Below are 26,707 nucleotides of genomic sequence, written 5' to 3'. Positions count from 1 at the left end.
TATACCTTTTTGGATCTGTAACTCGGAAACGATGCGATTCCTAATGAATACTTTTTTCTTTACTTTTCATTAAACGGATGATAAGAAACGACTTTCCGTTTGGGCAAAAAGCAGTTTGACTGGACAAATGTTTGAAATTGTAACAGTAGCATGCACGTATAAATTAGTGTTACATGATAAAATCATAGAACGCTCATTTTATACAGAATAATTCTCTTTTAAAATTATTGTTTTCTTAATTTTTTTTTGCCCTATGGGCACAAAGAGGATATTTTTACAGTCTTATCGTAGGTTCGGACAGGCTTGTAATGGGATGATGAATCGGAAGAAACATGCCCGATGTATTTTGAATATGAAGAATTCCTGGGGTGTTTCACTCGCTCGGGTTCGGTTCCGGGTCCTCCAAAGTGGTAGCGCTGATTCCTTAGCCGCCTGGACTATTCGGCCGGCTCACTTATGCGTGTTTACATGATATTTAAACATATAATTTGTATCAGTAAGGATCTGGCTTTTAAAATTAGTTTTAAAAATGCGAATTATTTTTACTGAAAAGTATTAATTAATATTAAAATAGTAATTGTTCCAAACGAGATCCGAACTCTGACTCTCCCACTCGAAGCCCGGCAATCTTTCGCGCGGATACACTATAAAACATAATAAAATGATTAAATCTCATGACTAGCATTTCTAAAAATTTTATTATATATTAATAAAAGGCGTTAATTTTAAACAAAGACTAAAATGTTAATTTTAAAATACATTTTGTTATTTTAATATTTGCAAATGTGTCAAGAGAAATATCACACCATTTTATAGGTGGCGCTTTTATTAAATTTATCCCCAAAAAAGTAAAATTATGTAAATTTTAATAATAAAATTATATTTTGTTTTTAAATAAATAACAAATTTTAATATATATATTAATAAAATTCAATAATTTTAAACAAAATTTAAACTATATTTACAATTTTAAAAAAATATGTTAAGAAACTAACGTTTGAAAAATTAAAGTAGGTGGCGCATTAGCCGTGTTTCTGCTACGAGGGGTCCCGAAATGTCAAATTATCCTGTTGTATAATAAAAATTCTAACATTAAATCAACATAATTAATATAATCGAAGCGAGTAGATACTAAGTGGCGAGAAATGGTGGAACCGGAATATAAATCGAATCTAATATACACGTTATTTACTACAAACATTTGACGAATTTTTCCAATATGGCGACTTGGTCAAGACATGAATTACAAAATTTGAAAATTAAAACGAAATCGATCGAACAGACGCTAGTTCCTCTCGTTACGCAGGTTGGTTTCTCTTTACACAGCTCCATAATTCGTTAAATATGTTTTACTTGTCTTCATTTTCCCTGTAAGATAATGTTCCGGTCTATGGATCTTATCTGCAAGTAAAGTTATTTGGAAAGGTTAAAGGTCACCGGAGAGGTAAGATGTATACTCTGAATGAAGGATCTGCCACTCCCCGGAGTTATAGACCCCACCTGTACTGGTAAAAATGTCAAAGGAACCGTACCCGTATGTGCAACCCTTTGCCAGATATTCACCTCCGATGGTCAGTTTTTACCGTGAACCGGTACTACTGCCCATTCTCTGCTCTGTGTTGGTGAGACGTGCAATCGTTCGCCTTGACTGACACGGAACATGTAGTTACATGCTTCGGTCTGAGCGACGGCAAGCATCGAAGCCCGAGAATGTATTCCCGTACCCCCTTAAAACTATATAATGTCGAGCACTCTGCAAACTATGCTGGCTTCGAGTGTCCCACTCGAAGCCAGCATGTTTGTGTGGGTTAAATAGTTAAATGCGATAGTCTTGTCAGAGTCGTGCAACTCCCGATCTCCTGCGACCCAGAAGTGGGTCATTTTGGGTGGCATGTAGAGTATGGTTCCTTTGACTTTTTTGCTTCTGTGGATATAGTCTATGGCTCTGATAAGGTTCAAACTGTCTCTCTCATTCAGAGGTGTAATGGTATTTGGGTATTGACTGAATCCCGGTGAAAGATTGTTTTGATTCTCTTAGAAAGTGTCTGGGAGAAATTCGGAGGATGCTGGATTGGATGTGTGGTTTTCTTGAAGGCCAGTCTTAATGTGAGCCGACTGGTAGTCGAGTAGATAAAACCATTGAATACTGGTATTAAGTTAGTTGTGGGTTTGCACTTGACTAATGTGCAGTTTTCTGGGTTTTCTTTATATGCAGACTGACAGACTGACTAAAGGTCAATACTGACAAATGCTATAAGGACTGGTGCCAAAATGGGGTTGGAACTGTTAGAAATGTACATAAAATATGCTTGCTGCTTGTTGAAATTTCCAAATATTATTTATATTCAATTGGATGAATGGAGTGGTAATCCCATTCATTCAAATTTTTTTTTTTTTTTTGGAATATTAATATTTAACAGTAGTAAGTAAAGTTGGCCAGTAGTCTCCAGACTCAAAATCATGTCCCAGTTTTGACACTGCAGGTCCCTAATGTCTAAATAAGGACCATTTTCTTGTAAAAGCCCTTTTAGTAGGCAGATTTTCTATGTGTTGCATTGCCTTAAATTGTCAATTTAAGCTTCATATATAATGATTCATTTTGGAGTGTTTAAAACAAAATTTGTCAATTCTTACCTTAGGTATTAGGGATTGCTTTAATAATATCCAGCTGTCAGTCTGGAAGATATCCAGAAAATTATGAGAAAAAAATTAAAACTTGGTGTAAAATGAAGGGAAGAATATATTATAACTAATAACTAGTACTTGTTGAACTTTATGGCCTGTCTGTACATACTCAAAACACGAATACATAATTGAGTGAATGACTATGTGATAAAATATATGTTTACTTTGATGAGGGATCGAATCTGAATTAGTCACGAAAACCAGAACTGTTAGCAATTTATGAAGGACAGACAATTCCTATGCAAAGAGAACATTAAAAGAAACTGGGGATACAAGATATCACATTTTCACATCTTATAGTCATTTTTAATTGCCCGCTCTTAAGATTAAAACATTAAATTTTAAGTGTTGTTTTAGGATATTATTTGGCTTACTGTTAGATTGGCACATCACTTCCTACCCTTAAGTTTTTTGCCGATTGCTGTATAATGGGTAAAATTAGGTAAGAGATGGCATTGTTTTTTAAATGGCAAGCAAAGTTGCTTTTTCTAACTTTTCACAATTTATAGATTAGAATGGTGTGTAATGAAGACATTATTATAAGCAGTTGTATGTTGTAATTTTTACACATACTTATTTGAGTAATTGATGATATTAAGAAGAAAAATAAAATAAAAATTTAAGATACTCTGTTTGTTATACATATTTTCAAAAACTGTGTTGAGTTGGGTTTGGTTCTTTGGGATATGACAATGAAACACAGGTGATCTGCCAAAGGGGAAAAACTTTCTATGGAAAAATGGTCCCTGTTTAGATGATAGAAATGCATTTAAAACTTAGAAAAGTCCTTTTTGCCAACCCATTGGAGGTGCAAACCCACAACCAACTACTAGTGTTCTGTTGTGTTACTCACTCAGCCACTGGTGGTCACTCTGGATCAGATTGTGTTCAGAGTTGTAGGTTGCCCATCTCTGTTTAGCCAGTCATATGGATTAATGTATTGAGATGGTGTATAAAATATTCAATTAATTCTAGTGATGTACGGATATAGATAACGTTATTTAGGTATAAACAAATGATTAAAAATTGTATATATGATGTTACTTCAAATTTTGTTATTCTAGGTATACATAAAGTGGTTTTAAGATAGGCAGCATCTTACATGATGAAAGAAATGATATTTTTTAAAATATTAATAAAATTTTTCTATCTTCTTCCAAATTAAAGTAGAAAAATAATTACAACTATGTAGTGTTTAATTATAATCTTGAAGAAAATTCTGTTTTTAAGCTGATATTTTAGACACTAAATATTAAAATTATGTTATTAATGCCATTAAAACTTAATTAAAAAAGGATCCCTTTATTGGTATATAATATTGGTGAGATGCTGCCTTTCTTGTCTTCTTGATCTTTATTGTTATCAAATAATTTCAGAAATTTACTTAAAATATTTTTAAAAATTCTAAACAATTTAGTTATTTTATTTCTAGATAACAACTTTAGTTAATGCAAAGGCTAGACCTATTAAATCTCAGAGAACCATCCATACAATTGTACAAGTAGGACAAGCCGTTAATATAGCGATCGAGCAGTTCGTTAATGTCGGCGAAGCCATTGCAGATGACAATCCTGAAATTAGACAAGATATATATGAAGCTTGTAGAGATGCGAGAAATGCAGGTAATTTTTATTGTATTCAACTCATAGACATTTATTAGTACTATCAAATTATTAATTTTCTAGTTATAAGCTGGAAACTTAATCATATATACATCATATACAGCTGGATAAGCAAGCCAATTGATGTAGCTTGTTTCCTTTGAAACAGACTAGGTCATTGGTTTGCTTATGCAGCTATATGAAAGTTGTTTTACCAGACAATGCATCTAATATTACATGCATTTTATTTTCAAATATGTCTGCCATCAGTTGAATTGTCAGTAAGACATTTATAATTTATTGCTTGTTACATACATTTTTTTTTTTACAATGTTAATGTTAACAAACTTGTTAGAGTTTCATGTAAATACATTAAATAATACCCGCATAAATGATGTACTCACATGAAATATTTGAATAGAAGTAGACTTCTTACAGAAAAATGATTGGGAATGGAACATTGAATACTTTAACATCATAATATGTGTATGAATTTTAATTCTGAATTAAATTACTTTAAATACTGCTAATTATTATACATTTTGGCATTATAATTAATTAAATGTGAAGCTTTGAAGAAACAACATAAAAGTATAACTTCATGTAAATTCAAATTCTATTTGGTTGCAGCATTATTATTGCCTAACCTAAACTAAACAAGTAGAGGCATTAATCATTAATGAAATTTAATTGATCCAGTGCTCAAATATGCTCTGGTCCATAAAATAAGTGGGTGTATTTTTTGATCAGACATTGTATTATTATTATTATTATTTTTTAATAGCAATGATAATTTCTAAATGTTTAGGTGCAATGATGGAACAGGTATGTGAGATTCATCAGGATTATTGTGGTGGTTGGCGATCGTGTGCAGATAAAACAAGTATGGTCCATGCAGCCAAAACTTTATTGTCTTCGGTAGCCCAAATATTACTATTAGCAGATACTGTAGTTGTAAAGCAGCTGATTCTTGCTAAAGAAAAGGTAAGAGTTGATTTAACTATTTGACAAGTCAAAAACATTAGAACATTATACAATGATGCCCAAAGGAAGCAAAACTAATGCAATAGTTAATGTCAAGGTCAAATTTCATCGGTTGCCTTCCAACACATTTAAAAACTCCAGCATTGTTCAAGTCACTCAAGTTTAACAGTACTATATATTGATAGCAGTGACATATGTCAACAAGTGATCAGAATATAAAAAGATGCCTTGTTTTGTTCGCTGTTTTGTTCATGGAAGAACTGTATGAGGAAATATTCATTGAAGAAGTCATAAAAATCTCTCTTCTGTATGACATTTTGGTAAGAGTTCGGATATTGTAAAGTTGTTCATGTAATGCAGATAAGTTCAACATGTAACAAAAATCTAATCATTTTAATCTGTTTTGTCAATCCATTTAGTTTGTTCAATTTCTACATGTACACACTACTAAAAATGCATTCAACAACATATCAAGTAGTATCAATTATGAAAAGAAACATGATGATTTTGTCATGTTATTGTTGGCATTTAAACTCTGATGTGTACAATGGAAATTGCTATAGTGACAAAAGGCAGACACACCAAATATTGAAGACTACCAATGTTTACTGTTGTATTAGTTTTGCTACCCTTTGGCATAGATCAGCTTTTAGAATTTGCTTATGTTTACTGTTCTGTAAATCAGGGATTGTACAACTTCAGTATTGTCTCAGACTATATTTGAAGCAGAGCATTAACTAAGCTTCTATTGTTTATGGCTTACAGAATTGTGTTTGTTGTCAAAATCTATCAAATAGATTTTGATTAAACTTTGCCAGTTTTCATTAATTGCGATACAGAATTAAAAAATGCAGTAAAAAATGGAGGTCTATGACTTTGTTTTCAATATATAAGGTCATTTCACGAGCACACTCGACAAAATGATATTGCACAAATCACGTGACTTTGCTGCACAATGTTTCATAGTCACTAGCATGTCTTGTATGGACATACAGAATCGCATTTGTTCTCAAAATTTAATGGATTGTTTTTGATAAAACTTTGTCATTTTTCATTAATTGAGAAGAGTAAATGCTAATAATGAGTAAAATCTTCACCCTACTTGAGATACGACACATCTCCCTTATCTTCCCATTCTGTCAACCTTAAACCACTAAAATTTAATAGCATGAATCTTTCTAGTACACAAATTTTCCTGCAAAATTTCAGCAATTTTTGAAAGCCCAGGTGATATTGAGCTTCAAAGAGGGTACACAAAATTGTGCCAGACACATTAACATCCATGCATACAGAAAAAACTCTGAGTGTTTTTACATTTCTCAACATTTCAAGGTTCCATAGATCCAAATGTAAAAATGTATTGGGGTCATTTTTTGATCGATTGCCATACTTTTTCTCTGTTATATAACAAAGCCAGAAAGTAAAAACAGGAGTCCATGACTTCATTTTCAATATTCAAAGGTATCACAGTTACAATGTGCTCTCTGATGCAATGAGCACACCTAATGGAATTTAGGCCTAGGGGTCAAAAATAAAAACGGTATTATGTGCACCTAATGGAAAATAGGCATGAAAAATGAATAAAACACAAGAACAAAGCACTCACCATCGATTGCTTTGTTCTTGGATTGTGTTTCTGTATCTGGCCAGTGCAAGGATTATGCCTCCTGTGGCCTGCAGGTATGAGGATAGCCTCTTTTGTGGAGGCAAGTGGACAGTTCGCCTATCCACGTCTGTCAAGTACTGTACAAGAATCGTCTCTTCTGTGCCTAACAGTTGCAGGGAATGCTTCTTTTCTTCTGGCTCCATTTCAATTCTATCACGATACATTTTGCTTTGGGAATAGTTTATTCTGTTAACAAAATGCTATGTTCAAAAATAGTTCTTCATTATACTCATTTAAACTTTGATTTATTTTTAATTTTGGCTACTGCAGGATATATTAATGAAAAGAATCTATTGAGTTTATCAAATATTTTTATTAATTAAAGAAATATTTTTTAAGTTATCAATTGATAGTCTTTAGGGCGATCTTTCCTTTCATACACTCAATGATCCAGGCTATGGGCACTAAGAGAGCCTTTTAAACGTACCAGACACAAGTTTTGTCGGCCCCACAACAGGGTTTGCTTAGTGGCAAGGGATTGAGCTTGACATATTCTGTACAGATCACTCCCAAAAAATTTATGGGGTTTTTTAATCATTCAGATTCAATTCTGGATCCACAGAGCCCATAACTGCCTCGGTCATCCAACCGTCTAATGACTCAGTTTATCACAAATATATGTTCTCAACGAGCATAAAATCTGCCCTCTGGACTAGCTATAGCATAAATTAAATATTTTAGAAATAATTTTAAAAAAATAATCAAAATGTTATGATTTATTTTTTTACATATATTTTACAGAAAACTTCTTCATTTTAAATAAAATTAACATTTTTCTATCATCATCTTTATATATTTTAGGTAGTATTAACATTGGATAGTTTAGAAAATGTCACACATTTTACTGAATTTGTAAGAATATTTAATCAGTTTGGAAATGAAATGGTAGAATTAGCACATTTAACTGGAGATAGACAAAATGTAAGTGTTCTTTTAATATAATTTAATAGTTTTTAAATTTGTTATTTAATGTTTATGTTCTTATGCATTCTGTAATATTTATATACTCAAATGTAACAAAGAGTCTTCTTCTAGAAGTGTTGAATATGTTCAAGTAGTAAATCTTTTTATTTTCAGAAGTGAATCTCATACAAAAGTAAAAAGTTTTTATTTTTGTATAAGGTTCATTGATTTCAAGGAGTAAATTTCCTCACCTTCCAAAGAGGAAATTTACTCTTTGAAAGCTCTCAATGGATTAAAAGGTTAATGTTACCTATGGTAGTGAACATGACGGCTCGTCTCTGAAACAGTGGGGACACACGTTCTAACCTAACCTAACCTATTCTAATAAATTACCCCTATTCTAATAACTTGATTGGCAATAATTATGGTAATTTATTAGAATAGGTTAGAACGTGCGTCCCCACTGTTTCAGAGACGAGCCGCCATGCTTCGCTACCATAGGTAACAGTAACCGATTAAAAATATTGATTACTAGAAGAAATCTCTTTGTTATCGTAGGATGTAAGTATTTGGAATTGTGAATCAAATTAGAACTTTCAGTTCTTACAATACTAATTTATACTTAACTATTAACAATACTTAACTTATATTAACAATACTATTTACAGTAGTATTTATTTCTTAAAATAAAATGCAAGGAACTTTTTTGGTAACATTTTTTATAAATACTCAATCTTATTATGAATAATCATAAAAAGAAACAGTTGTTTATGTTTTCTGAATCAAGCAACTTTATTGTTGAATTAATGTTTTTTACTGTAGTTGATTTTTTACATTATCATCATTCTAATTCTACTTTTGGACTCACCAGTGGTCGAAGGAATAAAACCATGAAACACTAGTAATTGGATGTGGGTTTGTTCCTCGCCAACAGACTGGTCTTGTGGAGTTTTCCAGGTTTTCGTCTCATGTATAATACTTAAATACTGCCCAGTTTTCAATCAAAAATCCTTTTGGATGGTGTCTTCACTTGATGGAATGCCTGTGTTACATTCCATATCCCATCAAACCTATTTTATATTCAGATCTGAAGATGGAGTAGAGAAATTCCAAGAAATGTTTAATTCAACAATGAAGTTGTTCAACTTCTAAAAATATAAGCAAACTTTTTGTACTATTGGAACCCTTTTGAGTATACAATATTATAGTAGGAATTTTAGTTTTATAGAAAGGTAATTGCATATTATTTTAGATTTATTATATATTAACAATAAAACAGTGATTATTAATTTGATACAGGATTTAAAGAGTGAAAAAAGACATTCCCAAATGGCAGCTGCGAGACAGATTTTAGAGCGGTCGATGATGATGTTACTCACTTCTTCCAAAGTAAGATATTTCTTTTTTTTATGATTAAGTTAATAAAATAATTAGAATAAGTTTTGCTGTATTTTTAATTTTTACATATTAAAATTAAATCAAACATTATGATGTCAAATAATAACCAAATATGTTTGAATATGCTTAGTGAATTCTTGAATTTACAATATTTTTATTTAATATATGATGATGATGAAGTCACATCCTCTAAATGGGAGGTTGCACATGATGGATGTCCCCTTGCTTTCCCTCAAAATTGCTGCTCGTCTGACTAAAGAAAAAGGTTAACATTATTATTATATTAACAGAAACTAACGTTTTCCTGTTGTTTTTTCATGCTTCATTAGAGCCAAGTTTAGCCATTTAGTATTTTAGGAATGCCTCAGGCCATAGTTCTTCCTGTCTACTTTAGAGACATATATTCATTAAATAATACATGAATTCCATAAAAACTGCTTTTCAGTTAATTATGAAGTTTGGTTATGTGCTGATATAGAATAATGTAGAGCAATACAAAATGTCAAAGTTGAGCTGTCAAAGACAGAAGTGGCATCTCTAATAATTTATATATTTCTAATTGCATTATTCTTCACTCCTTATGCAAAGTGCTATCAAATTAATGAGATTTTAAGAAAGGCAATAATCACATCTTAGTTAAGAACTTGTAACCTTTACTACTAAATTATAGATTAATAAAATATTTTCCAATTAAGAAATTAATAAAACCTTGAAGTTAAATTTTTCTATTAATTTTAGACATGTCTTCGTCATCCTGATTGTTTAAGTGCCCAAAAGAACCGTGATACAGTTTTTAAACAAGTGAGAAAAGCATTGGATTTAGTACATTTTGTAGTCAGAGACGGAATTAGCGTCGAACGAGAAATTTGCGGTAGTGCATTTGAAGATGGAAGATTAACTCCAACTCCTAGCTGGAAAATGGAAGATCTCGATTTATGTATGACCATACATAGTATTATACAAAAATTTGAAGTAAGTTTTTTATATTACCAGGAATACAAGATTTTCCAAAAATATTGCAACCATTTTAAAATAATGTAATTATGTTAATTATTATCCAAGAATGTTTTAATATTTGTTAAAACATTGAAAAACTGTTTAAGTTTCACATTTTCCCATTAAAATTACTTAATGTGTGCACCTCTTGTCACATGGCGCACATCCAGCCAATACTCAGATTCTTCCTCTGCTTTCTACAGTTTCAATTCTGTGTAACCCCACATATTACTTGTGTTGCACAATGACGAGTGATTCCAGCTTGCAAACTGCAGAACACAAAACGTCTGTTGCGGAGTCACCGTTTTCATTTACAGCACTTCCTAGAAGTGATAGACAATAAGATGTTTGAATGCAGATGGGAGATGAAGCTCAGATTGTCTACTATCTAAACCACATACTTCACAGATAATAATTAACATAATTACAGTAATTTAAAACTACCTACTTAAATTTAATTTTAGTACTCTAGTTACTAAATTTTAATGAAAAAAGTCTTTATTTTTTTTGTAAATCTGTGTTAAACATGTCATATTACTCATATTTGAACAATACATCAATTTTTTTTTGAATTTGGCACACATTTCTCTGCGGGAAAAGTATAATACGAACAGTTTTCATTTTATTTTCCCCTTAAGAAATATGGAACACTATACGAGTATTTTTTGAATTTGACACACATTTATATGCAGGAAAAGTATGATAAGAATAGTTTCATTTTATTTTTCCCCTTAAAAAATATGGAATACTGCACGTGTGAACATTAACACTCGCACACTTCAAAAACTATTGAGGTCATTGCTTTGGCATTTCATATTCAGTCAAGTTTAACTCTCCTCATCATTTAACCCAGTTTTATTTTAAGAAATTTTTAAAATATTTTTATTTTGGTACACAATAGCAATAAAAGATATGCATATTGTTTAAATTATATCTAAATGTATAAAAAAAAACGTATACAGTTAAACATTGATTATTGTGAGATTCACAGTAAGAAATTTTTGTATTTAATTAGTATGAAATTCATTATAGTACAGTCTATTTTTAGCTTTAAAATGATTACCCTGCAGTCTTCGAGGATTTTTTTAATTCTAATAGTAGGTAAAGTTAGATAATGGTGCCATAGCCAAGCTGTGAAGAAATTTTGCCTTTGGTGCTTTACAACTTTGTACAGTGGAACCTTGTTAAATGAAATCAGTTGGGGAAAACATTTAGACTAAGTTAAAAAATTTTGAGTTACATAGGTTTGGCTAAAATGCCAGACTTTGTGCATTGGCTTGTTGGTGACTTATAATAAACTATCTGTATGATATTTCCATGGGTCTTATTGCGTGCAATCATTGTGTCAATGTACACTTCTGAGTTGTTCAGAGACTCGAAAATGCATAACCAAATGATTAAATAAGTTATTGAGAAATGCTTTCCTGAATGTTTGATCCATTCAATCTTAAGTGTTTAGTAACAACTTATTTTAAATTGCAATATTTGGCACCTAGAATTGATCTGTTTTTTATTTTTATCACAAACATACCACTCTATATGATTGTTATATTTTTAAAATTTTGCTGCAAAGGTTTAAATTTTTACGTAGAATTGGCATTACATAGAATTACATAGAGTTTGGACTATAATCATTTTTAAAAAATTCATTTATCAAAAATACATTTATTTATTATGTCAGCTAGTCAGAGAAATCCATTAGCAATCAAATAAAATTTGATGGTTTATTTGATAGATGAATGTTAATTATTTTATTTAAAATAAAATTTTGAAGAGTTTATGAAATGTATCAAAACCCCCATTCGAGTTAACTAGTTTGATTTAATTTGTAAATCCCTATTCTAGATGTTTTTGTAAGAAAAAAAAATGACTTTGAGTTAATTAGGTTTCACTGTATAATTATAATGGTATTATTATTTCTCTTCTATGCAATTATGAGCAGAAAAAGTGTATAGGTTATATAATAAATTGTAGAACTAAAATCAGTATTCACACATTAGTGAAAATGTTCCTAAAGGACAAAGTAGTTCTTCTAAAAGACACATTTTTAGTACACTATCATTGGAATCTGGAAATTTCAGTCATACTGATACTAATGGTGGCAGTTCTGGCAAACTGCAACTACATCTTTGCTGGAGATGCCACCATTTTAATTGTCTTCCTCTTATGTAAAGCATACAGATATAAGTGAATTGAACAAATGTAAATGTAAAATGAAGTATGGGCATTGTTTCCTGAGATCGTAGCTTCATTTTACCTTCCCATTCTATGTTAGTAGAATTTACAGGATGTTTATCATTCTGTATTTATAATTATGTGAACTGTCAGGTGTAATTGTTTTACTATGTTGCAAACATGTCTGTTTAAACTGCATTTGCATTTTTTCCTATTAAATACATGTCATTCTGTGCAAATTTAAATATTTCTTTAATAAGTAAATGCACAGATTGAAGTATTACTGTGTATGTATATATGTTATATAGAAATTCACTTATTAAAGGAATAATTATGTTTATATACATACAGAGTGTCCATAAAGTCTCAAACTTATCATTTTATGAAAATAAATTATTATTTTTGTTGTTGCAGGTGTTAAAAATGATAATTTTACAGGGAAGAATTGCTGTGGTTAATGCTCAATTGAATGGCTTTGAGTCAGAGAAGAGTGTACAAGAACATTTTGGAAACATGAGCCAACAAGGGTGAATATTCAGCTTCTTGCCAACAAATTTCAGTGCACCATAAATGTTACAGACAAATAGGCAGACACCCATTTAATGTAAAATTCTTCAAAGTGTGCTTTTAGAAACACCAAAGTTCTTGATTGAGGTGTTGAATGACATACCATAAGCAAAATATTCATTCAGTGGCTTCTTGAATATTTTGTGCAATGTATACAAATACAGATGGACTAACTGAACATTCTTTATTCATAACATTTCTTGTGCATTGAAATTTGTCAACAAGAACCCAAATATTTGCTCTTGTAGGACCAGGTTTCTGAAATGTTTGCATAAACTTATCTCTAACTTATCTGTATGTTAAACCACTAACCATGGCTATTCCTTCTTGTAAAATTAGTATTTTCAGCACCTGCAACAAAAGATGAACTTACAGTTTCATGAAAATGAATTGTTCATCTGACCATTGCAGTTCCTAGTTAACAAAGATTTTTAGAATATTTGTATTTGTTGCTTGATGTTACATTAATTTACAGGTACTTAATTAATAAACTTAATTCAGTTATTCTGTATTATTTTTTAAAAATAATTTATTTACATATAATTATAGAGTACTGTAGAAGTAATCCGCACATCATTTATTGGTCCTGCTTGTAGAGAGCAGTTGACAAGTATGTTATCGACTATAATCGAACGCACACAAGACTTCACCGACTGTGCTTACACTTCACATTCCCATAGAAAGAAGATAATATTACTCTGCAATAGTGCTAAATTAGAATTGAATCATCTGCTTCGTATAGGATGCTCCCTAGTAATGATTTTATATTTTAAATAAAATTTATATTTTTCTATTAATATTTTTAAAATTTTATTTTTTGTATATTATAGGATAAAGGTGATTCTATGTTCCAAATGGAAGAATTTGAAGCTTCTATTTTACAAATGCTTCGAGCAACTAAAGATCTCAGGCAGGAGGTAGGTATTTATTAAATTCTGAAATTTCTTATCTCGATTAATGCTACAGTTTATTTATGATAAAATCTCAATATTTGTCTCATGATATTATCTCAATATTAAAATCTATTATTTTTAAACATTGGCATTTTCCTTAATTTTGAATATTTTTTGGTTGGTTAAATGACTGAACAGTAAGATTTCAGCCTCCTGTTGTAGAGATCTGGGTTCAAATGTAATCAAAATCTCAAAATATATCATGAATGGTATTTATATTATATAAATTAGGATGTCATTTCTCATTCCTCACCCATGTTGGCAGGCCCCATTGCAGATCCACTCATAATGAGCAAACTGTTACTTGCTCTATGGATACAATGATTTATAGAAGAATAAAAGAATAAATATATATATATAGTGGGTGATCAGTTAATGAACAAATTGGATAACGAACATTTTCACGAAAGATTTTTATGTTTGGATAACAAACATCTCACAGAACAAACACAAGAAGAAGTGACGTAAAATAATAAATACCGATTGGTCTTTCCTTGTCTTCGGGCAACAATTCAAAACTTTTCAGAGCACAGGAGACGTCGACATCGACGCTCAACCCGATATATACTGATCAGATAGTATTCATCCGAACTTTGAAATTCTCCCTTGTAATTCCAGCCTTTTATTTTTCTGACAGAAACAATGTTTTTATAGTATTTGTGAGACTGTCAGGTGGGCACTTGTTAAGTTTTGCATTGGATTTTATTTTTGAAAGGTGAGAATATAATAGCAAAGGTATAAAGTGTGCAGAAGATGTCTGATGTTGCTGGGCAGTATGACTTGATCAGGTTTACAGTAGGCTGCAGTTCAATCTTATCTAAAAAGGATACAGTATAATCAAGATGATTCAAGCAGCTAAAGGAGTAACAAAAATTACATCTGAGAAATAAAGAACATTGAAGAGCTCATAATGGAATCTGAAACTGATCTGGTGACAGAAGAACACCAAGAAACTCGGCAAGATATGTTTTCTTCTAAAAAAGATGATTAATGCCGATATCTGCTATTAAACATCTTTTAAAGAAGTGGGAAGATGTCAGAACAACGTCTTAGAATGGTATCCAAACCAGATTGAGGTTAATAGGCTCAGGGATCTCTACAATTACAATGCTATTAATTAATTCTGAAAAATTTTGAAGAAGAGAGAGAAGCAATCGACACTGGACAGATTTTTTAACCCCCACAAACAGAAAAGACATGACTAATAAAAAAGCAAGACTGTATATATGTATTTTTACTATTACATATAAATAAACATAGAAATAGATAAATAAAAAACTCACTGCCAAAGTTATTTAGTCTCTTGATAATTAGCACTGAGTTCGGCATTAATGCCGAACTCAGTGCTAATTATCAAGAGACTAAATAAACATAGTAAGAAAGTATAGATTTTTTATTTTTTGGAGTCTTCAGAACAAATTAATCAAATTCCCATAAAAATCTATGGTAAATTGATAATCGGTTAACAAATAATTTGGATAGCGAACAAAGTCTTGGAACGGATTATGTTCGTTAACTGATCATCCACTGTATATATACTTGAATTAATATTATGCTTTTTGTCCTACTATTATTAGTTAATTATCTGAGCACTATAAATAGTTCTTTTTAGGACTTACAAATGGCTGAAGAGTTCTCAATAATGTATAATGGCTGAAGACAGCTTGTCTGTCCGAAATGCATACCATGGTTACAAATAATGTTCATCACTCTCTGAGTGAGTTCTCAATAGTGTGTGATAAGTTCTAAAAAGAACCATTTATAGTTTTCAGATAATAATTAACTATATATATATATATATGGTTGATGGTTTGCATAGCATAGGTGGGTGGGCTGAGGTAAAATTGCAATAGCTCAAACTCACCAGCAACAACATATTACTGTGCAAGTGGCTGCCCTATCAGTATGGCAGCTTCTTGCATGTCATTATTCAATCCATATGGAAATCAGTGATACATATGACAATATTCAATTAAAAAAAAGGAAATGTAGAACAAAAACAAGCATTAAATTTTATTCTTAACCCTATGTCCTAGTATTTGAGTCTGATGTGTGTGTTTTTCTGTTTCATCCAGTGATAAACTGCTTGTGATGTTTTTTTTTATACTGTTTACTTTTAAATTCATGTGAGAAGCAGAAAAATGTTAGTGTGGAAAATACCATTCCATGTGGTTATATCCCTGATATATATAATGATTTTAAAATATTTCAGACATTTGATATACCAATATACATAAAAGACAGCTCTTAATATATCATATTCTGCTTTACACTGTTACTTATCTATATAAATTATATTATAATGTAAGTATCAGACCAAGTATCCTTCAAGATTGGGACTGGAAGGGGTCCAGATTTCTGGATTTTCCAATTTTCTGGCCTCATATATACAGGGTGTTCGGAAATTCCTGTTACAAACTTCTAGGACTTGTAGAGGGGAGTGAGTACATAATAATTTGATTAGGAACCCATGTCCGAAAATGTACCATTTCCATTCTACGACAGTTTCAATTCAGATGTTTAACTCTTCCACTTCTGCTGAGGGAAAAAGTGTTAATAAAAACAAATGTGCTTAAGTGATAAATGGATGTTTCGTTATGTTTCCTTTCAAATAGTTACCTAATAATTGCACTGTGTCGTGGCTAATTCAAATTCCTCAAGCAGAATACCACATATATATTCTAATGTATATATTGTAAGATGAAATTCAAAGTAAAGAGCAAAACTGTTATCCTGGCTGTTATAGATGACAGAGGGAAAGTATGGTGATTGGTCAAAAAATGGCTCCTGAAGATTTTTACATTTTTGTACTTGAGACCTGGAAACATTGAGAAATGCAAAAAAAAATTTGGGGTTTTTTCCTCTATGTATGGGTGTGTGTGTGTGTGTGTGGGAGACATGATTTTATTTAACCTCTTTGAAGCTTAATAACTTCTGTGCTTTTCATTGAAAATTTCTGAAATTTTGCAGGGAGGTTTGTGTATTAGGGAATTAATGTTATTAAATTTTGGTGATTAAAGGTTGGTGGGGTGAAAAAATAAAGGGGGATGTGTGTCATATCTTGAGTAGGTTCAGACTTAATGGCGATTTTACTCATTATTAGCATTTACAATTTTTTAAAACTCATTCCTACCCTCAAAGTTAAGATTTTTGTCATTTTATAATAATTAAAAATGTAAAAAGTTTTTAAATAAAATATCATAACAGATGGTGCCACAAATACAGTTTTAAATGTTGCCGGAAAATTTAAGTAACTCATTACTGGATTTTTTAACATTCATACACTGACGGTTACACTGGAACTAGTGTCATGCAATGTGTATACTACAAAAACCAAAATAAGGAAGTCATGGGGAACTACAACTGTATTACATTCTTTCAAATTCAAAATTATCCAGTTACTGGCAACTGTAATTTTACATTTTCTTTCACTTAATTATTATATCTTATATGAAATTAATATATGCACCATCTTTATGAATTCTAGCAGTTTTAAACATAAGAAACCTAGTATTTGTCTAGTGCCTCAGACTCACAAATATGGTCCTAATCCAATATTCTGAATCTAGTAGTAACTAAGATCCTGTACTCTATATTGAGTAGCAGGTGATGTGATACAGGCTTTCCCTGACATGAAATATTAAATAGTATATAAACTTATCAATACATTTAGTGTTTCACAAGTCCATGCTTACCTAAAACCTTGAACAACCATTCATAGAATAAAAACCTAAAGTTGTCATTACCTGTGAAATTTATAAAATAATATATTTATTTATGTTATGTTGGATTCACAATTTAAATATTACTTGCAATGTATTAAGTCAACTTGCTGGCCTTATGGCCAGATTACTGAACTTAAGGCATAAACTTACTTCTCTGAGGGATCCAGGATCAAATCTAGTCAGTCATAAAACTGAGTTTTTTGGAGGTAGTCTATCCAGATACTTATACTACGTTTGCACGCAATCTATGACTCACTTCAATCTCGACTTACCTACAATCTGGATTGTGACTGTTGCCAGTTAAACATTGTGCTGTTCACACATGCAGTCCGCTTGAGAAGAACCTGGATATTACATGCGATGATAAAACTGACATAACCATAACTACGCGGTAAGTCACGAACACCGACAAACAAAATGGAAGTTTTGGTTAGAAATAAATACAGTACTTTTTCTTGCCATTTATCTAATAATAAACAGATTCATCGTCTCTCCAAATACAGTATCTTTTTTATTTCTCTGTTGATAGCCCGACACGTGTTCCACAGCCATCTTGTATTTTCTCATGCACATGGGATTATGGGGTCTCTCTTATGACTGGATCTAGTTTCAAGAACTCTCTTGAGTCATTCGTGATTGAACCTCGTTTCAGTCGAGATTGAAAAGGTCGACGGAGGTCGCACAAAGGCATAGTCGCCAACCTTGGTCACAATCTAGATTGAAATGCTGGTGCGATGGGTATTAGTGCCCTATCCCTCTACATCCAGTCACCCCCAGATGGGTCTGGCCAAACCCAAAATGGGTAGGATTAAAATATTATTTTAGTATTCACAATGAGAAGAGTAAAGATATGTAATATGCATTAAAAATTTTGTACACAGAAAATTATTTATAATATAATTAATTTTTTAAACTGTATCATGAGGATGCTTATAGTATATTACTAGTAGAAAAAAATTTAGTTAGTTTTTAGTAAAACATCAAAAAATTAAATGCAGAATTAAAAGATTACTTGATAGGTTTTTTGGATGTTGTGATTCTTATGTATCCTATATTTTTTAAACTATTTCAGATATATTTTAGGACATGTAAAGGATTTATTGTATGCAATTACGAAAATGTCTACAATAAACTATAATTGTAATCTTCTTACAGCAGATTTTTATCTGTTCTTATTACAATATTATAGTTTAGACAGTTGTATCGTCAAATTCTAGTATTTTTGTAAGTAAAATTTTAAAATAGATGATGGTGGTGGATTCAGTTTTTTAATTAAATTTTTCTATAAGTGTTCTTAATCTCAATGATCTATTTTTAAAATAAAATACATTACATATATGTGACGAAGTATATTAATTCTTTTAGCTAGAAGAGACAGCCTTGAATGAAGCTGAAGAGGTAATTAAAATAATTCAAAGAACGGAATTGCTTGATTTGTTAAGAAATGCTTCTAGTGCTGGCGATTGTGACAAATTAGAAGAATATGCTGGAAGTTTTTGTGAAATGAAAGAGCATGTTCATGAGGTGATAATTTTATTTGTAACACAAATAATTATTCTTTAAATTCAATTCTACTATAAATTAGTTTCGAATTGATTGATTTTGATTAAACTTTGCCATTTTCCATTAATTGCAATGAGGAATCTAAAAATGTAATAAAATATGGCGATTCATGACTTCATCTTCGAGATACAGTGGAGTCAAAGTGACAATGTCCATGCTCCTTGGCACAATTAAATGTGCCAAAAATAATAAAAATAAAAATATGCATCTAACAGAAAATGCACACCAAAAACAAACAAAACACAAGAACAAAGCAATTATTGCGGAGTGAGAGTAAAAAGCATCTGTCTGTGTCCAGCAAGTATAAGGACCATCTCTTCCATGCCCAGTAGGTGCAAGCATCATCTCTGTCTTTCCAGCAAAAACAAGAATCATGTCTCTCTGAAAATTGAAAGGATCACCTCTCTGTGGCCAGCTAGTGTAAGGATTGCCTTCTCATGTGGCCAGCAACCATTTTTTTGGTCACACATACACTCTCTTTCTCACTCACACACACACATCCAAACATTGCACACTACTTACAAATACATTCAAATATAATCAGCGCTTGGATTAAATGGAATGAAAAATAATTTATAAGTACTAATAATAAGTAAAAACTTTTTAATTACAAAAATGTAATGCTTTGCCTCAATTTTATTGTAAGACAAAATCACACAGTATTTCTACTTAATTCATAATTTTTTTATATATTCAATAATTTCACATTACAGTACTGTATATAATAAATAATTAATTCTTATATATTTAAATAATAATAATTATTTAAATTAATTATTTAAATATATTCAAGGGTCATGGGTCAATCAAATTCAGTGTAATTTTTGTTTTTATTAATCAGGTTTGCAAGCTATTGCATCATGTTGCTAATACAGAATCCTTACAAGTAACTTCTAAACATACAGAAATTTGTGTAAAAGTCTATGGATCTCAAGTAAGTTCTATTGAAATGAATTTAAACACTATCAAATCTTTTTATTATATAATAATATGTTTTTATTTTAATATTTAGATTATAACTTCCTGTCATACACTTTGCTTGCATCCTACTAGTAAAATAGCTAGAGAAAATTTAGATATATTCTTTGACATGTGGCAAGCTATCGCCAATGATTTTATACATATCACTCATGAAATTAATGAACTGTGTCGGAGGCAGACGAGCGAAAATGCAATTTTCTTTCCACTTCCTCAGCTTGGCGTGAGTTTTATACTTTATATAACTTTTTGTATTATTACTAGCTTTAAAATAACTAAAATTAAATAGCTTTTAGCTTTTTAATTCCATATCATTTCACCAAAAGAAGGAAATTTACTTTGCCAACTTGTTCTTTTTAATTATATTTAAGTAATGATTGGTCAGATGACTCTATAATTAAGAAGTTTTCTATCTGTATTCTAGAATTTACTTTTAAATCTTGTCTGGATTAGTGTGATAGAGCGAGAATTTCTTCCTGACTGTGTTAGCTGTGGTTGTTATGGATCATATCAGTACTAATTAGTAAAATTAAGCCAAGTATAAATTCTATGGGAAGATGAAAAGCTGTGTAAATCGGTAAACACTTTAATTAATGATAGAGAACATATTAACCATGCAATAAGGCATAGACTGTTATTGTGAGGAGTTAGTTTAAATTCAGCCATATCTATATAATTTATTATTAGTGGTATGAGTCAGGCTATCACTTCCCATTTCTCACCTAAGCTGATTAACCTGATGGTGCATAAATTTATAATGGGTATTCATTGTTGGTCATATCGAGCTCTTTCTGCCAAATTATTGTAATCAACTAAAAGTAAATTTTACAGAAGAATTTTTTAATTATTTTCTCTTACACATTAGTTATGAAGTAAATTTGTTGTGTATAATATATTTTTAGGATATTTTACCTAATAAAGGTATTTTTGCTTATATTTTTAAACTATAAAGACATGTTTCGGCAATTATGATACATTTGCTATCATTACTACAGACCCAGAAAGACTATAGTGGCGCTTATAATAAAATTTAACTTGTGTTAAATCAGCTGACTCTTTACAAAAAAACTGCAGATGACAAGAATCTTCAGAATCTACATAACTGGAACTACAAAGAAAGGTGTCTGTTTGATTTGGAAAAGAGTCAGTTAATCTCCAGACATACTTGGCTGTAAATAGTCTTCCTGACTATGGCCATTGGGCTGGCCACCCCCTGGCATTTGTAAAATCAACGACTACTTCCTCGGGTGCTTCCCTTTTTGTACTTCTGCAAAGTACCCATGTAAAAAATCTCCACCCAACAGCTGCCACAAAATGGCACTTCTTCCAATGTTGTTTACAACATGACCTCATCTGCACTATTTAAGTTTGGTAGCAACTACGGTTACTGTTTTTATAAATGGTCCCCGGAGGTGCCCACAGATCCCTCTCTTCTCTCCTACCACCTTTTCCCTTCTCCCTAACCTTCTCATACTTCTCTCCCCATCCCCATTCCCTACTCCTTCCACATTCCTCCTCTTCCTATCACCTTCCCCCTTTACCTTTAAGGGCTACACTTAATGGGTATGGCCCTCTCTTCTTTACACCCATGTAAATAGTCTTCATTGGATGTTGCTTGTACTAGTTGAGGTAAGTTTGTGTTGAATTGCTGAAGATTGAAAATTGAAAGCACTAGTTCCAAAACAGAAGTCCCAAGATTAGGATCTTCTGTTTTATTTCTACATTGATGGATCTTGATAGTCAAATCATCATAAGTATAAGAAGTGTTTGAATAACTATTGCTGTATGCAACAAGCTTGACAGGCATAATTTGACTTGGAACAGTTCTTGGTAAATCCATGTTTAATGGAAGCTCTTTGCTAATAACTTAAATCATATAATTTATCATTAAATTTAAATGCACTAACTGATCTAATTACCAAAAAACTCAATTTTGAATACAAGAAAAGTTACTTACGTTATGTTGGAATTTAAAATATGAATGAACTGAAATGTGCAGTGCCACTTGGCAAATATTTTTTATAAGTGATGTTTACAAGAAATTGTGATAAATTTACCTAGTTTTTTTTATGTCACATACAATACAGAGTAAATGTAAACAAAACTTTAAAAAAATTAGGAAGAGAATTTTATTGTAAGGTCATCACAGTGTTACAAGAATTTTGTGACATGATTTGAAGTGCATAATAACTCATTTGAGATTTTTAAAAAAAACTTAATTTCAGCAAAATTGTCAATTACAATAAATTGGCGGAAAGGGCTCAATATAACCTTAATGGATAGGCCCTTTATGTTAATTGATTGAGACCATTCTGAAAATTTTTAGCATTCGAGAAAGGCCTAAGAATGATGCCAATGTACTTATATTTCTATAAACATTATGACCAGTTTAGTATTCTTTCCAATTTGGTGCCTGAAACAGTTATCTTTCTGCCTCATCTGTCAGCACAGCCCTGCAATCAATCCATATAGTAAGCTAAACAATGCCACAGCTAGGATATCTCATGCTTGTGTGTTAAATTCTGTTTTTTGCATCCTTTATGAATTAGTGCAAATATACTGAATTCCTATTTTTGATCACCATCAAAACACCTTTGAATTGAGTTTGAATGATTTGAATGTCTGGCAACATTGTTATATACTATGGGTTATTCCTTGCAGGATGAGAAACTTAACAAAAGGGTCATTTTTCACACTTTGCACATACTTGTAGTCCATACTATAAATCCATATACATATGGATGGATTGCAAGTATGCTATAGTATGGGCTGCAAGTTAACATTTGGACCATTAGAGTTTGAAATTTTGCTTTTTCAACATTACATTTTGTTCCAATTTTTATCATTTCATAATTTAAATCGAGCACTTAAATAGGATTGTCTTTTGGCACCCCTTGACAGTGGTGTCAATGTATGGTGCTCATTGTGTACACCCACTTAAGGCAGTCATGATGCTAAACAAATCTCAAATAAATTGCTCTTAATAATAAACATCGTCATAATGCCAGGCTGCAATTTTTAATCATATTTTTAATTTATTTAATTTAAAATATATGCTCTCCACTTCAAATTAGTACCGTAATGTCTTGTCCCTGTACGTTATACTTTTTTGTCAGATAGATAATCGGCATGACTCTATTCCAAACATCTTTCAGGGGAAAAATTTTGAATTGAAATAACGTGACTTCTGGTATGCGTCAGAAGTTCATATACGGTGGTGCCTCATATAATGTACTTAATCTGTTTCAGGTGCAAGTTCGTTAAGGGAAAAGTCCGTTATACAAAACACATTTTCCCATAGAAATACATGTTAAAACATCTAATTCGTTCCGCTGAATAAAATAACCGTACTGTACCATAAAAAAATGAAAATGGAGCAGTCACCAATTATGCCGGGTAGTCAGATGTTGTGAGGAGGAAGTGGAGGAACACTTTTTTCATACATTCATACAGACACACTTTACACATTGCAGCAGGTCTCTTTTTTATTGTTTTTAATTAGAGTCAGATTCAAGAGATGCTACCAGGGCTTGCAGGGTCAACTCTTCTTGTTTCATCCTTTGTATTTTGGTAGCTGGCTTCTTGAAAAACATGTCCACGGTGGTCTTTTTCTCTCTCTTCTTCAAGACCTGTCGGAAATGATGAGCAAGGGTGTCATTGTAGAGATCATTGATCATGTTGGCCTCAGCTGTGTTTGGATAGTGAATGTTGGTAAACTCCTGAACCTCTCCCCATTTGACAAGGAAGTCCTTGATGGCAGCAGTTGAAATTAGTTGATTGGATTGCTCCTCGTCATCATCAGATGAAGCTTTCCTTTGAGCTTCATCATGTTCCTGGGCCAGAAGTGCTTGGAGCTCTTCCGTTGTCAGCTCGTCTTGGTGTTCTTCAATGAGCTCCTCCACATCCTCCATTTCCAATTCTCAGGCCGTCGAGATGATCTCCTGCACCACTTCTGTATCCTCAGCTGGTTCTTCCTGGGTCCATTCAGGAACAAGCCTCTTCCAGGCTCAATTGAGGGTTTTCTGCATGACTTCTCTCTAGGCCTTCTGGATGAGTCTGATTGCCACAAGAACATCAAACTTCTCTTTCCAGAACTTTTGGATAGTCGTGTTTCCACAAAGCTGACATTCTTCAAACACCTTCATGAAGAGAGCTCTGGTGTACAGTTTTTTGAAGTTGACAATGATTGCTGATCCATTGGCTGAAAGATGGCAGTGGTGTTTGCTGGCAGATACTGCACCTTGATGAAAGGATAGCTTTTTTCCAGGATCTAATCCAGGTTTTTTGAGTGACCAGGGACATTGTCCAGTATCAGTAAGGCTTTGAGCGACAGTTTTTTGTCCAGCAGGTATTTCTTTACAGCAGGAGCAAAGGTTTCCAGGATCCATTCCTTGAAGACAACCTGGGTCACCCAGGCTTTTTGGTTAGACCTCCAATGGACAGGCAGGTTGGACAAAGAAGAAGAAGGAAAAAAAAACAAACAGCTTACTCTTCTGCAGCCAAAGAGCAACTGTTTACAAAGGCTCCCAAAATACCTACATCAAGAAGCTATTCTGGGAAGCCAAGAAGGGGAAAACATCTAAAAAAAGCAGATTGTCTTTAGCAATGGCAAAAGAGTGGAAACATCATTCGCACTTGTTCGCAGAAAGTTTGTTGTTCACCTCACGTATCTGCCGAACGGAAAGTCCGTTGCTCAAGTCACATAATGGCCAAACAGAAAGTCCGTTGTTCGCAGCGTCTGTTACTTGAGGCATACGTTATACGAGGCACCACTGTATAGTTAATTGGGGTCTCTTGTCTCTAAGGTTTCCATATCTGGTCTCATCTTTCATCTGTCTAACTCTGTTCTTGAGATTAAGAAAGGACAGACAGACAGATGACAATTGGAATTTATAGGTCTACAATTTTTTCAAATTGCAGCCCAATAATAATTTTAAGGTAAGATTATAATTTAGATTAAAATAAAAAAACTTTTGGTTTCTTGTGGTATACTAGTTGAATTGCCAAGACAGCACCCTACATCTCTGGGGATCAAATCTGGATGAACCCTAGAATTTTTTAAGAGAAGTCTGTTGCACATATGTTGGGCCCTTCCCCCACTTAGTCTTTTAGTATCAACAGAGCAGAAAGAGTCAAAAAGAGGAAAATTTCTTGTAGTACTAAGTCATCTGATCAATTTGAAAATAATTATTAAAAAGTTAGATAAAAGTACCTTACACTTACTTCTTTATTTTAGAACTTCCAGCAGCTTTAAATTTGAAAGTATTATTTGAAGAAAGGAGAAGAGAGAAAGAGAAACAAACCAAATGCTTATAATGACCAATGTGTTCCAACTACACTCATTAATAATATTTAATGGATGTAATATAGTATTGAAAATGTGATAAGAAAAACTTGCGTGCATATTTATTGTCCAAGAAATTCCATATGTAATAATCCCTTATATTAATTACTATCAATGTTGCAAAACAAAATGAAAATCTTATTTTTTAAAGTATAGTATTTTATGTAATAACAAATTATTCATAAGATCTTGTACAATCTAATTTTAAATCAGTGACGAAATGTTGTCCGCCGATTGATTCTTCGTCGATTTATGCATTTAACTTATAAAAAGTAGCCGAAGTAATTTATCCGCTTCGAGACGATTACCCCCAACTGCCGTTAGTGAGAAGCTACTCTCTGTAAAAATAATTAAAATAATGGGACCTAATTTTTAGAAAACCATCGTAATTAATGCTGAGAAAAATTACCCGTGATAAAAAGAAATTTAATTTTATAGAGCCGTACCTGTAGCAAATAACAGTAGACAGTTAAATAGTCTTATACATCGTGTAATGCAAACAAATCATGCAATTTTTAATAAAAGAAATTAAATTACAGTTTAATTTGGCTTTGTTTGTTTAGTGTCATAGTCTCTCTTATCTCGCATTTGAACATTTGTAAGCGCACTCAATCAAAATGGAAGATAAACTTTGCTTTGCAAGGTGACGAGTATCAAGTAGGGCTACCGACGACACCGAAGACCCACAATAGAGGCAGCTGGGTCCTCATATAACTGTTTTTATTGTGGGTCCGGTGGCATTCACTGTTGTCGGGGCCTTGCTTGACATTCACCTGAGCCTGGCCAAATCCACGATGGGCCCGAAAAATGTCTTACTTAGCGTAAATAGAGCAAGGAGAGTTTAAGAAAAATGAAAGTAAGGAGAGAAAAAGAATATCACCACTTTTACCGCAATAGATTTTATGTCATAAAGCTCCATTTTTCAGGGAATACTAAAAAGATTTCCTTCACTTGACAGGTCATCTTGTTCAAGATCATATTCATCATTTCTATCGGTTTAGACTTACAGGATTGCTATTTGTGATGTTTTTAAGTGTGTAATCAGGAAATGTGAAGCTTTTAACAATTTGCAACTATTGCCATAACAGCAATAATGAAAGGAAACTTAAATATGCTTATTTTTAATATAAATTTTATGGTTTACATTGTGTAAAATTAATTTATGTGAA

The 26,707-nt window shown here is 32.0% G+C and overlaps 1 protein-coding gene across 1 annotated transcript; it reads left to right on the top strand.

The window, feature by feature from the left end:
• Positions 1 to 1,015: 1,015 nt before the first annotated feature.
• On the top strand, positions 1,016 to 26,082 carry LOC136988023 (alpha-catulin-like). Its single transcript, XM_067285806.1, has 12 exons — positions 1,016 to 1,306; positions 4,118 to 4,307; positions 5,095 to 5,270; positions 7,738 to 7,857; positions 9,139 to 9,228; positions 9,976 to 10,209; positions 13,525 to 13,728; positions 13,806 to 13,892; positions 19,019 to 19,177; positions 20,058 to 20,150; positions 20,229 to 20,417; positions 25,431 to 26,082. The coding sequence occupies exons 1-12, from the start codon at positions 1,220 to 1,222 to the stop codon at positions 25,446 to 25,448; spliced, it is 1,647 nt and encodes a 548-aa protein (XP_067141907.1). The 5' UTR covers positions 1,016 to 1,219; the 3' UTR covers positions 25,449 to 26,082.
• The last annotated feature ends 625 nt before the right edge of the window (positions 26,083 to 26,707 follow it).

The sequence above is a fragment of the Centruroides vittatus genome, unplaced genomic scaffold (assembly GCF_030686945.1).
Source record: "Centruroides vittatus isolate TY-2023 unplaced genomic scaffold, ASM3068694v2 scaffold_3038, whole genome shotgun sequence".
Lineage (NCBI taxonomy): Eukaryota > Metazoa > Arthropoda > Arachnida > Scorpiones > Buthidae > Centruroides > Centruroides vittatus.
The sequence above is the reverse complement of the archived record's forward strand: the minus strand, read 5'-3'. Positions and strand labels throughout refer to the sequence as shown.

Excerpts from the sequence above, each read along its gene's own strand:
- LOC136988023 (XM_067285806.1), top strand. The coding sequence starts at position 1,220 with ATGGCGACTTGGTCAAGACATGAATTACAAAATTTGAAAATTAAAACG. Across the intron at positions 5,271-7,737 it reads TGATTCTTGCTAAAGAAAAG|GTAGTATTAACATTGGATAG; the intron begins GTAAGAGTTGAT and ends TATATATTTTAG. Across the intron at positions 13,729-13,805 it reads TTCGTATAGGATGCTCCCTA|GATAAAGGTGATTCTATGTT; the intron begins GTAATGATTTTA and ends TGTATATTATAG.